Below are 13,049 nucleotides of genomic sequence, written 5' to 3' on the forward strand. Positions count from 1 at the left end.
GCAGCATAATTCAGGCTTGTGTCTTAACTGCTCACCCATTCAAAACTAACAGAAATTAAAGAAAAAAGATGCTATGGATAGGAGCTTATTTGGTTGGCTAAGAAAGGATGAGTTAGCCCACAAACACAGGTGCACAGAAGACAGCTAAAGTGGGTTTTTTACTTCTTTCCTGCATAAAAGGCTCGGAAAACAGAATGGCTGCATTCACCATCCTACCTGGACAAGCTCTCTGTACGCAGACTTCGCCAAGTTATAGGGCACCAGAAGATTGGATGCCAGGAAGTAGAGAACTTCCAATCCGGTGAAAATCATGGCAAATTTGTTGATGATGACGATGGTCTCGAGCGGGACGAGGCAGAGCCGAGCCAGCAGAGGGAGCATGTGCGCGGAGAAGAGCCAGATCTGCTTGGTCTTCATGACGCAGGAGCAGAGCGTGCACACCACCAGCTGCCCTGGAAACGCGACACAGCAGTTCAGAATCAAGCTGATTATCCCCTTCAGGAAAAAGCGTATTTTTAATACGTTATCTTTCCAGAACACCGTTATCAACATCCAGCATATTATGACGGTTCTAACTAGGACATCTCTGTTACGAAACCAGGCTCTTCTCCGTGTCTTTTGCTGGGTCACTAAAGTTACCCTTTCCAAAATGCTTTCACTTCCCAGATTAGCCAGCTGTAAAGCCAAAACACATGCAGAATCAGATTAATAAAGCCCCAGGAATAAATCATACAGAGGATAACTCAACAAGCCAGCCCTCTTTTTCCTCACCACCCCCAGCTCAGCTGAAATCCCATCAGTATCTGTACACACAGCAGCTTTTTTGAAGTCCAGCTACAGTACTTCATCCTGACCTACACAAAAAAGCAATCAGAGGTCCCAAATGGCTTTTAGAGCAACAATATTTACACTGTCAAGAGGAATTACTGACCAAGAACAGCAACAGGAGAACAGCCAGGTCAGCAGCTGAGACTTCAATAATTTCGTAACGCCCTAAGGCAGTTGCTCAGAAAGATCATTGAAACTTGCAAGTGACATATAATTAACAACTAAATTCTCTTTAATAGCTGGTGGGGACACAAGCATGAGCACATCTCCCCCACACACCCACAGATTTGGAGGGTGGTATTTCTGAAGCACTAAGACCACTTCAGTATAACTGCTCCCTTCAGAGACACTTGGTACCCTCGATCCCAGAGGAAACTGAATGGGGTAAAATGCACATTGCCTGGACAAGAACAGTCCTCACTCATCATTTTGCAGTAAGGAAGAAATTTATGGCATATTATTTGAAATTTATGGCACATTATTCGAAAACAGACCCTTCTTCGCCATCTATGTTAATTTATATTCAAATGCCACAATATGTGGCACTAAGTTCAAGCGCTAATGCCCTGGTTTGGAATTACCTCCATGTTGCATTTCGTAACTTTCCCTGAAACCAGGAGCTGGATTTAGGAAAAGAGAGGAACCAGACCAAGGCCTGTAACATCTCTAGGTCAGGATGAGCTCCATGTGCTCACATAAGCTCACTGACCTTGGTAGCCCTTCTGGATGGGCTGGGGAGGGAAGCTGCCAGAGGACAAACAGCAGTAGGGTTTTGCTTTCACTCTGCCAAGCTCCCCTACCTAGGGAAGGACTTCTGCTTTCAAAATAACTGCAACTGAGCTGAAAGAAATCTCTAATCTCTACTACTTAAGCATACAAAGTTCTCCCTTCTTCACACTGTCCTCTTTCAAGTTAAATTCCAACTGTCAATTTGATAGATGTATTTCTGAATTAGCAGATGACTCTGCAGATGCACCCTTGCTCTCAGCACGACACTATCAGCATACTGGGTCTTCTGAGCCTCCCAGAAAGTTACTCTACTCATCTCTTGAAACGTTCAGCAGACTCCAGCTCTGAAGCATTCTCCCTCTGCTTTGTTGTTCTCTGCCCACACACACGTTGCTACAACCCTATTTAAGACACCACCAGCTCACTGCTGTGCTGTCATATTCAGGAGCCTGGCAGGCAGCTTGTGAGGATTTCTGCGACTCACGGTAACTAAGGCAACTCAGCTTCACACACAAAGGGACACAAACACCAGCATCCCATGTGTTCTTCAGCATTTAGTAAGAGTGCTGTCATCTGAAATCAAATACTGCAACAGCACCACATTAAACAATCCAGTGCTCTCTGGGATGACTCTGGAGCTCTCTGATCACAAATTAGTTCATTCTCAGTAAACAACAGAACCTGCTTTCCTCCAACAGCCATGTGTGGAGTGTGCTGTTCATCCCTGCTCTGCTCTGGCCTTCCCACCCTTTTAGTTTAAACACTTGTCAAAAGTTACTTGTCATGGAAAGGAGAATTGTACACACCATCAAAGGAAATACATGGAGCACTTTTTCTGGAGGCTCCAACCTCCTCCCTGAAGTGTGCACCTTGTCAGTTCTCAACTCCTGCAGCAAAGGCATGAATGTCTCCAATGGAGCTTTGAGTGATGGTACTTCCCATTTTAAAGTGAGGTAGCAGCACCTTAGTTCAGGACAGACAATCTCTCTCTGCAGTAAATCACACTTTATCTGCAGGTGGGGCTGCACAGCATCAGTCATCAACATCACACAGCAGGATCAGCCAGAGAAAGTAACCTTCCATCAAATCACAGATTTTAACACTCGAGGTATCTGCTATGACTATCAAATCGAGGTGAATGTTTGCACCCTGTAAACTGAAATGCTGTGGCCTGAAAACTGACAGACACAGCTAATGAACCCAACAGCTGTAACACCCCTGGAAGACACCAACCAGGATCCTCTGCTAGGGAATGAGGCAATAAGGAAGAGACCCACTGTGGGAACTTCCTGCCCATTCTTTTTCCTTCCCCAAACCTCCACAGATACATTAAGCATTGCTGACAGGTAGCCAGAGCCTCTCAGCTCAAGCTAATGGAAAATGTTCAACAAGAAAGCTGACATGGTACAGCAACTTGGAGTAGAGAAGCATCTTTGCTTCATTCACAATTTTAGAAAGCTGACGTTAACAAACTCCCTGGCTACATCAGTGAATTACTCAAAAACAAGGTATCCTAAAGCTAATATAACACCCCATTATTGTGTCATAAGAAAAAGCAAGTCTTCAAGGTAGCATCACTTGCAAAACCACACAGCAGCTTTGAAAAGTTCATAGATTATGTGCTCCAAAGAGGCTCACTCATCCAAGAGGCCATCTCCAAAGACATTTATTTCTCCCACCCAGCACTTAGGAACACATTATTATCCCTAGACAATTGTCATCAGACTGAGTTAAATGCAGGGAAGAAATGACTCTGAAATCCCATTCAGAAAGTATTAATGAATAAAAGCATTAACAAAGGTTACTTTTGTGAACCAACTGATATTGTACATCATTCCCTTAATTCTGACCAGAACTTCAGGAACCAGAGCTGTACCACAAGCACCATTATACCATTCCCTCATGCACCTGCTTTGGTGCCTGCCAGCAGTGCTGCAGCACAACACCCTGTCAGAATGTGTGAGGAAAAGATGGAGCAAAGCACCTGTACTTTTATTTTGCTGTGAAGATGACACCACTCAGTGCTGTGTATTCCTGAAACTCCACTGAATAAATAACCTTGTATACAACAAATAAAAACATTTCATATTTATACAAAACACTGTAAAGCCTCAAAGACCACTTTCACAAGTCTTCCCCAAAGATGACTGCTTGTCATCAAGACCAAAATTGTATTTTCAAGTTGGCTTTGAAAGAATAACGAAAATTAAGAATGGGGATATTAAATATGTTAACACATATACATTTGCTAGTACAGTCACAAGCACCTATTTCTGAAACACAATTACAGTAAGGGGACACTTTATTCTGGTACCCACTACAACCCAAAACTGTATTGAATAAAACCATTTTCTTTTTCTCATTTGTTTGTAGTGCCTATTAAAACCTAGATGCAGCATGCTGGGTTTGACTCTTGGTTTAGTTTTCAAGTGATACTGAATGACACAATGCCTCCTGATCTCTTCCTGCCCAGGCCTGCATGATGCTTCATGAGGGATTCTGTTTTATCATGGAACCCTGCACTGCACCTGGGAGAGATTCACAGAACTAATTACAAACATTTACTCCTAAAAAAACCACACCAGAAGCTTTAGCTGTACTTTGGCATCATTTGACAAGACAGGAAAGTATACCTAGACATTTAGGAGAGAGAGGAAACTATATCTAAATAATCTTTCATTGAAAATTACCAGAGTTACTTCTATTAAAAATATTAAAATCAAAGACAAATGCCACATTTGAAAGTAAGGATGCAGGCAAACAGGAGATGGGTAAATTCTGTCAGACCTAACATACTGTAAAGTGGTAAACCCATTTTTATCTGCCAGTAGCAGCTGCAAGTAAACAGAAAGCAGCTGAGTTTTGCCAACAGTAGTACATGGCTGACTAAATCTGTCAATAATCTGATGAAAACCATAGATCTTAGTGAAAGGAATTAAGGAAGATTTTTTTTGCAAGCTTGTCTCAAGCTTCATTTTAAAATAGACATGGGGTGTGTGTGTGTATTCCAGTATCCTCTCAGGAGAACATATGGTTTGGTGTAGCAACCTTAACACTGAATTTATTCTCTTCCAGTCAAAGTTCAAAGGGTAAGGAAAGACTCTGGAAAATCCAACTCTTCATGATTTATTTGGGGTTTTTAGGTAGGAAAGTCATCTCTGCCATTAATCAAACAATTTAAATGTGTTTAACTTGTTACTCCTTAACTCTTTAATTAGAAATATCCTCAGGACTCTGTAAGAAAATCAGTAGCCTGTAGTCCCACATTCACACCCATCAATGTGTTTCATCAGATTTTGTAAGAGAATGACATTGTTTAGCTATAAAACCAATGAAGAATTTATGTGTACAACACCTGAACTGATAAAAACACTACAAACATGCACATAACTATTGAAATTTCTACAGTACTTTCCACAAAAAGGTTATTATAGACACTCCAGTTGTTCTGAATCAGACTGCACAGTCTGAGAATAATAGAGGTAGAGCATAACAAGCAGACCTGGAAACTATTTCAGAGCTGCAAGTATGGGGTACTGGTAAATCAGTGGAACAGAAAAAGCCAGGCAGGATACAGCTGTCTTCCCATGCCTCTTGCATATTAATAAGAATCACAACAAGTAATAAAAAAGATTTGAAACAAAGAGGTAAAACATCCATAGGTTCCAATGAAGAGAATTAGAGCTCTCTCCTCTCAATTATTTGAAGCACTTACCTACTAAAGCAGTCATGAAACGGTTCATGGAGAGGGGCTCCAAGTACATTGGTCCTTCATAGCCTGATTCCAGTTCACTCCTCACATAATCCCTAAAAACACAAACCCACAAACTATTATGATCCATCTGATTCAGACAAGAAGCAATTTAATCATTCCACATATCTGTAACTTCAGTGTACATCAGAGCCAATTAACTAAACTGCAAAAAGCAATATGAACACTGCTGTTCCAGCAGCCGAGCTGATGGAAGGATCCAGCTGAGGCATGACTTCAGCGAGAGCAGAATTATCTGTAATTAGACTCATTGGCAGAGCTGTAAAAATCCTTTGGGACACCTAAGCTGTTCTTCAGAGCGTGGCCTCAAAACTGCTTATTGACAAAGCCTCTTAGGCACCATTCCATTTTTAAGTATCCTTATTAAGTGTTTTTCTTCCTAACAATAATTTCTTTTCCCACCAGCAATGTGTGAAAAAAAAAAATGAGAGCTTGACAGAGAGATCTTCCAATTCAATGCTTATAGTATTTTACACTTAAGTTCTTTACATTCAATTAAAAGATAAGTATGAAGGAAAAGCAATAGTTATGGAGTAGAGTCAGGAGCAGAGCTCCTTTTGTCCAACACAATTTAAAAGTTTCATTCTATCCTACCAGATACCCACAAACCAATAAAATCACTATTGACAGACACAATAAGAGAGCCTGAAGATCTGCAATTCTCCTCAGAAAAGGTGGGCTGGGAGGGTGGGCTCTGGCAAACAAAGTGAAAGGCAAGAACCTGAGGACCCCTGGGCAGTTTTCTGTTGTTGCTGGTCATCCATTGGCTCTGCCCTTGAGTAGGCTAACACATGAACAGAACTCAAATATGAACCTCACACTAAGAGCAAGCATTTCACACCTTCAGGAGCTGAACCTGGACCAGCACAGCAGGAATTCTGCAGTGGCTCCTTAATCTGCCATCAGACAGCAGGCAATACTCCTGACCTTCCACATCCAGCCCATTTCTCTGTCATGCCCTGCGACCCTTCCTGCTCCACTCCAGGGCACCACCAGCTCTGGCATCAGCAGCACAAAACCCCTGAGTTTGTTTCTGGCTGATCCTGTCCAGGACTTACATCTACCTGCATCACATCCTGGGAATGCCAGACAGACACACTTGGTCTGACCCCGTGTGGAGCTTGCAGTCTGTTTGCTCGAGGGGCAATTCAGTTATTCTGGGTTTATTTTTATCACTGAGGCCAGCCACACTTGCTGGGAGCAGATGCAGACAAAGCACAGCAAAACAGGACTGGTAACCATAGCCAATACAAGAACTGCTCTTTTTATTTTAGTGCAGAAATAGATACAATTTAGTGTTACTGGGACCATTCACTTCTCCCCAGAAATGTGGGAATATATACCCTGCTCCTAGGATTAACTTGCTACCCCAAGCAAAGGTATTCACATTTCCACTTGCAAAAAATCTCTGGAATTCAAGATATAAATCTCAAAGTACTAAAACAAACACTTCAAAGCCTGTTCTTCATAGCTGACAACACTGCCTACTCAGAGCAGCTTTTCAAGTGTCATAGTATATGTGAGGTATGTTGAAATGAGTTCTTTAGAGTGCAACCTACAATTAAAAGCACAGGAAGACTGAAAAGGCACCTAAAATGACAATTCTAGACAGAAATCTTCCTTCTGTTATCCAGGTATAGCTAACCACAAGTGCTTTTTTTCCACCTTCCCAAATCCATAAGGTTGTAATCCTTTGGGCAAAGGGTTGTTATCATTTATTTTCATCATATGGACCAGCAGAAAGCACTTTCTGAAAGCATCACCAACACAAACAGGATAATCCATCAGTTACAGAAGAGAGAAAAAAAATAACAGCTCTTTCAACATGCTGGAGATGACTTTTTGTCTTATCATGCTCCATCCTCAAATTTTGGCTGGAAACACTTGCTATTTCTAAGAGGCTGGAAGGAAAGCAGTGGAGAAATCAAGTTTCTTCTATATTTGTTAGGAAACAGGTTATAAAATCATCCAGGATACCAAGTGCAGCAAGATGACCTTACACAACTTAGCCAAGAGACACGAACAAAGCTGCACTTAGAGTTGCGTCTTCAACACCAGAACATGCTTGGAGATGACCCAAATTTCCTCAAGCTGCATTTCTTGCTGTTGTCTGACTCAGTCATCCGCACAGAGGTCTGCACTTGGCTGAATTCTCTAAGGAATTCTCAATTATAACTGAGTTTTAGGCCCACCAGTTTGGAGAAGCAATGTTTTAAGATCTCCTAAATTTTTTAAACAGTATTTTTAGCTGATGGCTGAATGAGGAAAGTGAAAGCAATGATTCTCCTATTACCAGTACAAACACAAGGATCTTTTGGCACAGACACCAATCAGAAGATGCCTCAAACAGCTGCAGTGCCATACAAGATGCTGAAAAAAGCAAGTGCCTGCACTCAATTTTGATCAATTAAAACCGTATTAATCTCCAGCTTTTATATTTGAGGATTGTTCACTTTACTGCAGCAGTGTAAGAAAACAAGAATGCTAAAATCTTTATTTACTAGTTAATGAAATGACTGAAACTACATTACTTTGGAAAATTAGGATTTAAGAATAAACCTTAGATCAGATTGCCTGCTGTTCATTCTGCACATTCATTCCCAGCCTCATTTAATCCAACTGCTGGCCTGTTAACAGGTACCCATGGACAGTCATGACTAAATTGCTCCAAAGGTGATCATTTTTCACATGTGATCTTTTCTCTGTTACTGAAGTACAAAAAGGTCTTCCATTACTAAAAATATGCTTTATAATTGACTGACATAAGGTACAGTGGTTATCTGACCTGACTCATGTTGCTGACATTTACTATGGGTGATTAATCTGCAGTCAACATCAAACACACTCTCATAGGTTTCTAATGTCTACAGACAACCTTAAAATTAGGTGTGTTTTAAGTTTGCCCAGAAGAAACAACTTAGTCTCTTGCTTCCACCTTTCTCATTTTAAGATCTGTGATGCTCAACACACCTAGGATACAATTATAATAAAACTGCAAAACATGAAGTAAGATAATGATGATGTGAACTCCAGTTTTCGCATTAACAGTGTGTTTAATCATATCACTTCTATTCTGCATAACTGCATCACTTATTTTTCCCAAGCTGCTTTTTGCTGGAAATGGGTAAAAGAAATGTGATTCTTTTAAGCAAGACATTTGTGCTACTATATATGAAATAAAACCAGCATCCACCTTCCTTGTCAGGAGCAACAGGACTATGGGTAAATTAATTTAGCTCACTGCATTCTTTTGTCTGAGTAGTTCTACTCAGCATGAGTAGCTGAAGCTGCTGGAGTCTTCAGCCACAAGCTGCAAGCTCCACCTAGGAAAGCTGAACTTATCTTGAACTTCTGCTCAGTTACATGAAGGGAAGCCCTGGGAGCAGTGTGAGCTCTGGGTCACAGCAGAAGCTGCAACCCAGCCAAATCAAAGCAGCCAACACCCACCTGGAGACAGAGAAAGAATCCAACAGGGAGCAAGAAGGTCCCAGACCACCCATCACTGAACCAAGGGGTGTTTGCAAAGCACACCAAGAGTGGATGCAGGATGGGTGCATTGACTGTGAGGGTACAAAGGCTCAGTGATTTTTGTGTTCTGGGTCCCTGGCTGCAGGCACCCAGCTCAAGCTGTTCCTATTGCTGTGCCACTCCATTATTAAACTAACTTTTCTTGGAATTGGAAACTGCTGCAGGAAAGCACTTTCACAACTTCTTGTCTCCCAATACCCAAGTGCTGGCATCAGGTAAGTTCACCAGGAACCTCTGGAGAAGGAGGCATTGAAGGGTGAGTGTTAAAACTCCCCAGGCAGATTTGGAGAAGGTCTTGCAGTGGGTTTGAGCCTCCCCCCCCCCGACCTACTGCAGCTCACTCACAGCTGCACAGCCTCATCAGACAGTAATGTGCACACAGAAAGGGGATTCAATTCCACATGTAAGAATAGAGTTCAAGTCCCTCATAGCAATGGGAAATCTAATTCTTCAGATACAAACTGTTGGCCAAATCTGACACCAAGACTGGATCCAGCTGCACCTACACTCCTCTCTCTAAACCTTGTGACTCTACAGAAGGGCCTCCCTGACAATCTTTTTTGCTGCTTTTTCTTTATCCTTTCTGGTAACAGGAAACAAACTCAGCGTAGAAAAGAGGATGCCCTTGGTCAAGGTATTGCAAAATTGAGAAAAGATTTATGGTACAGCTCAATTATCTAAAGAGCACACAGTGGCCTTGTGCCAGGAGGAATGGCCATTTATTACTAGGACAGCTGGTGGGGGCCCCAGGAAATTTGGCCACTACATGGAACTCTCAATCAATTAAGACTCACTTATTTACGACTCTGCTTAGAGGATAAAAGCCCTGGACAAATGCATTGCTGCTCTAGGGAAAGAAAATTGGATACACCAGGCTCATGTCAAACGAGGGGTGAGTAACCAGCCAGCTAATGAGTGATGGCACTATGAAGAACTGATACTCTGAAGAGATGAAGTGGGACAGCTCACTCACCACTCTTGGTGCTGTTAACCCAGATGAGCACAGCTGCAAGGCTAAGTACATAATCAATGCACAATTCAGTTTGGTATAAAGTTAACAGAACTAAAGAGGAGCTAATTCACATAGATTGTTAGGGGCTGGGTAACCCAAGCTCTAAGCTCTGTAAAACCCAAGAAGCAGCTCTCATTTTTTGTTATGAATCCAATACTGCTCGTGATCCAACCACTGCCTCACTGCCCAGCAAAATGAGCTTAGCCACCAGCCCTCCACAGCTTAAGGGAGGAGCTGATCCCAAAATTTCTGAAATCAGCACTAGCTCTTAGCTGCATCCAAGCACAATTGTAGATACAATCTATGGTAGCCACAACCATAAGAGAAGGGGAAGGCTGTATCTTACATTGAAATTTTTAAAAAAATCTGAGAAAACGCAACTGATTTTGAGAGAGAATTCCAATGGTGGTGGTATGCAGCCAATTTCCCATATAGCTTCAGAGTAATAATGGCACAGCTTTTATCTCAACAATATGCACCATATTAGAATACACCACAGACCCAATCCCTGTATTAGCACTGAATCATGATGGAACTGCTCTCTACCCACCAGAGCTGAGTATGGGCCCAACAAAACAGTATCAAATGGCAGAGTCTCAATGTTGATGTGCATGTTGCTGGAGAACAACAGGGACTTATTTGTGCAAGTAAAACCATCAAAGCTCAAGACATTTGTTTTGACACTGAACAAAATGTCTGTCACTTGAAATACATTCCAAAGAAAGCCCTGAAACTGAACTTGCCTATGTGGGAAAATGATGCGCTTGTGTAAGAACTCTTTGTAATCTTATGTTTGTAAATAATATCACTATAGGGACAAATAATCACTCAATTACTTCTAACTGTAGAAACACTGTGGGATGCAATTTTAATTATTCAGCTCCTATTATGTCCAATCAATGGTTACAGTCCAATTAAACTTAAGCTAAAAATTACTATCTATCCTCATCAGAATGAATTCTGCACTGGTGAGGAAGCCACTAAAACCTGATGACCTGCATCAACTGCTAGGACGTGGCCAGAATGATGGACAAAAAATTCTAGTCACCATTCAGTGCAGAAGAGATACATCATGTCTTGGAAAAAGTGAAGAAGGAGGCACAACACTGATGGTGGAAAACTCTCTTTGGGTGGTGACCAACAGCAATGTGATCTATATTAAGATGCTCCATCCAGTGGTGACCTTGTTCACTCTGCTTGTATTGTGCCTATTGCTTGTAATAACCTTGTATGTGAGACTCAGGGTTGTATTTAAAGACTGTGAGTTCCTTCTGACACATGAGCAGAAATGCTTAATAAAAAAAGCAGGACTGTTGTAAATCAGTTGTGTTCTTTTAACTGTATTCTTTTGTCTGAGTGGCTTTGCTTAGCAAAAGTAGCTAAAGGTGCTGGAGTTTTAGGCCACAAGCTCCAAACTCTCACCAGTTCCAAGCACCCACCTAGAAAGTCAAACTTATCTTAAACTTCTGCTCAGTTACATGAAGGGAGGCCCTGAGACCAGTGTGAACTGGAAGATAAGGAGGCCATAACTCAGCAGAAGCTGCAACCCAGCCAGATAAAAGCAGCCGACACCCACCTGGAGACAGAGAAAGAATCCAACATGGAAAAAGAAGATCCCAGACCAAAACCCACCACTGGACCAAGGGGTGCTTGCAAAGCACACCAAGAGTGGATGCAGGATGGGTGCCTTGAGTGTAAGGGTACAAAGCCCAGCTCAAGCTGTTCCTATTACTGTGCCACTCACTTATTAAACTAATTTCTCCTGAAATTGGAGACTGCTGCAGGAAACCTAAGGCAAAGAGATTTCATTAAATTGGATTTTGGGTTTTTAAAGCTGACTTCTTTCCATAAACAGATGGTATGTTATTTCCACCCAAATTGCCAGGTTAGCGTGCTACATACAAATGTAGCATCTTCTGGGTTGCTCCAAGTATTCACAAATATTACCTAAACCATCTTTACACATTAAGGTAATTCTCAGCTCAGCAGGTAAGGAAACAAAACATTTAAAAAATTAAGTAACTTGTCAAGGTCACATAAACCTGGAAGTCTGAAGTCAGAGCTTAACTATAAAATTCAGATGATCTTATTCCCAGACTTGCAGATGAAGTGCAAGCTATTTCTGGGGTGGAAAAAAAGCACTGAAAGCTGAAGTCTTTCAACAGCTCAGAATTTCCAGGACACTGCAGAGTCACAAGTGCCAGATGATTCTGGTCTTGTTCTATAATTTGCACTAACCAAACTGGCCTCAATATAAGACCTCTTCATTGGTATTAAATAGCATACCAACTGGTAGTGCATGCAAGCAAGTCCCTGGAAGTTTTCAGCTCTGAGCAGAAATACTAACAAAAAACACTGAAAAACAGTTTGCACATGTGACTACTGTATGTCTTGTAACGATCAGGCTGCTAAATAGAAACATAAGTTGGAACTGGATAACTTTGGCAATAAGAAGAATGGCTCTGCCAACAGATATGTCTGTCACATTTTACTATTTCCAGTATGAAAACTAATGGGATTAAAAAATTATTTTGTAGGGCTAATTCAAGAGTCACTCCCCACATATGATTCCCTGACTGTACAAAGGCTTCAGCTGAGAACCCCTTGCTCTGTGCTTCCTTCCAAACCAAACCAGCCCAGGGAATGGGAAAGCTCACTCAGAACTGTCAGCAGCCACACTTGCCTTGCAAAATGCCTTGGGAATACTGCTGGACTATTTGAATCCATGACATCTTTTAATTAAATATATTTTTTGTGTTAGTTGATGCAAGATTTAATTAAAGACTTTATTAACTCAATCCAGGAACACCAAATAGAGAAAGCTTAGTAGAAGCACACAGAACAGTCCAAGCAGTATTTACTAAATATGTTACAATAAAGCCTATTAAGTCTCAAACCTCACAAAGCAACAGAAGTCAGAATTCCTATTACACAGAAATACAAACAAGATATTAGAAGCAGTATACAGTACTATCCCTTAATGTATCAAATGCATAACATCTCCCTTTCTTCCAAAAAATTTAAGACCTGGAGTGTCATAAGCACCTCCAGTAGATGTTCTGCACCAAAGCCCTCTGTCTGATGGGCATTTGTTACTATATTTATTACTTGAACACTTAAATGTTGCTTTTTCTAATAAATAAGCCTTTAACCCTATAAGAAACACCCACAAACTCCATC

General features: G+C 41.4%; 1 protein-coding gene across 8 annotated transcripts in view; it reads right to left on the minus strand.

Moving 5' to 3' along the window:
• RNF145 (ring finger protein 145) overlaps window positions 1-13,049 on the minus strand; it is a 44,590-nt gene that overhangs the window by 12,239 nt on the left and 19,302 nt on the right. For all 8 annotated transcript variants that reach the window (XM_030229271.2, XM_030229273.2, XM_030229270.2 and 5 more), the window contains 2 exons: window positions 5,273-5,364; window positions 217-452 (listed from right to left, as the gene is read on the minus strand). In XM_030229271.2, the coding sequence (XP_030085131.1) occupies window positions 217-452; window positions 5,273-5,364 (328 nt within the window). The remainder of the gene's footprint in view (window positions 1-216; window positions 453-5,272; window positions 5,365-13,049) is intronic.

Source organism: Serinus canaria, chromosome 13, assembly GCF_022539315.1.
Source record: "Serinus canaria isolate serCan28SL12 chromosome 13, serCan2020, whole genome shotgun sequence".
Classification (NCBI taxonomy): domain Eukaryota; kingdom Metazoa; phylum Chordata; class Aves; order Passeriformes; family Fringillidae; genus Serinus; species Serinus canaria.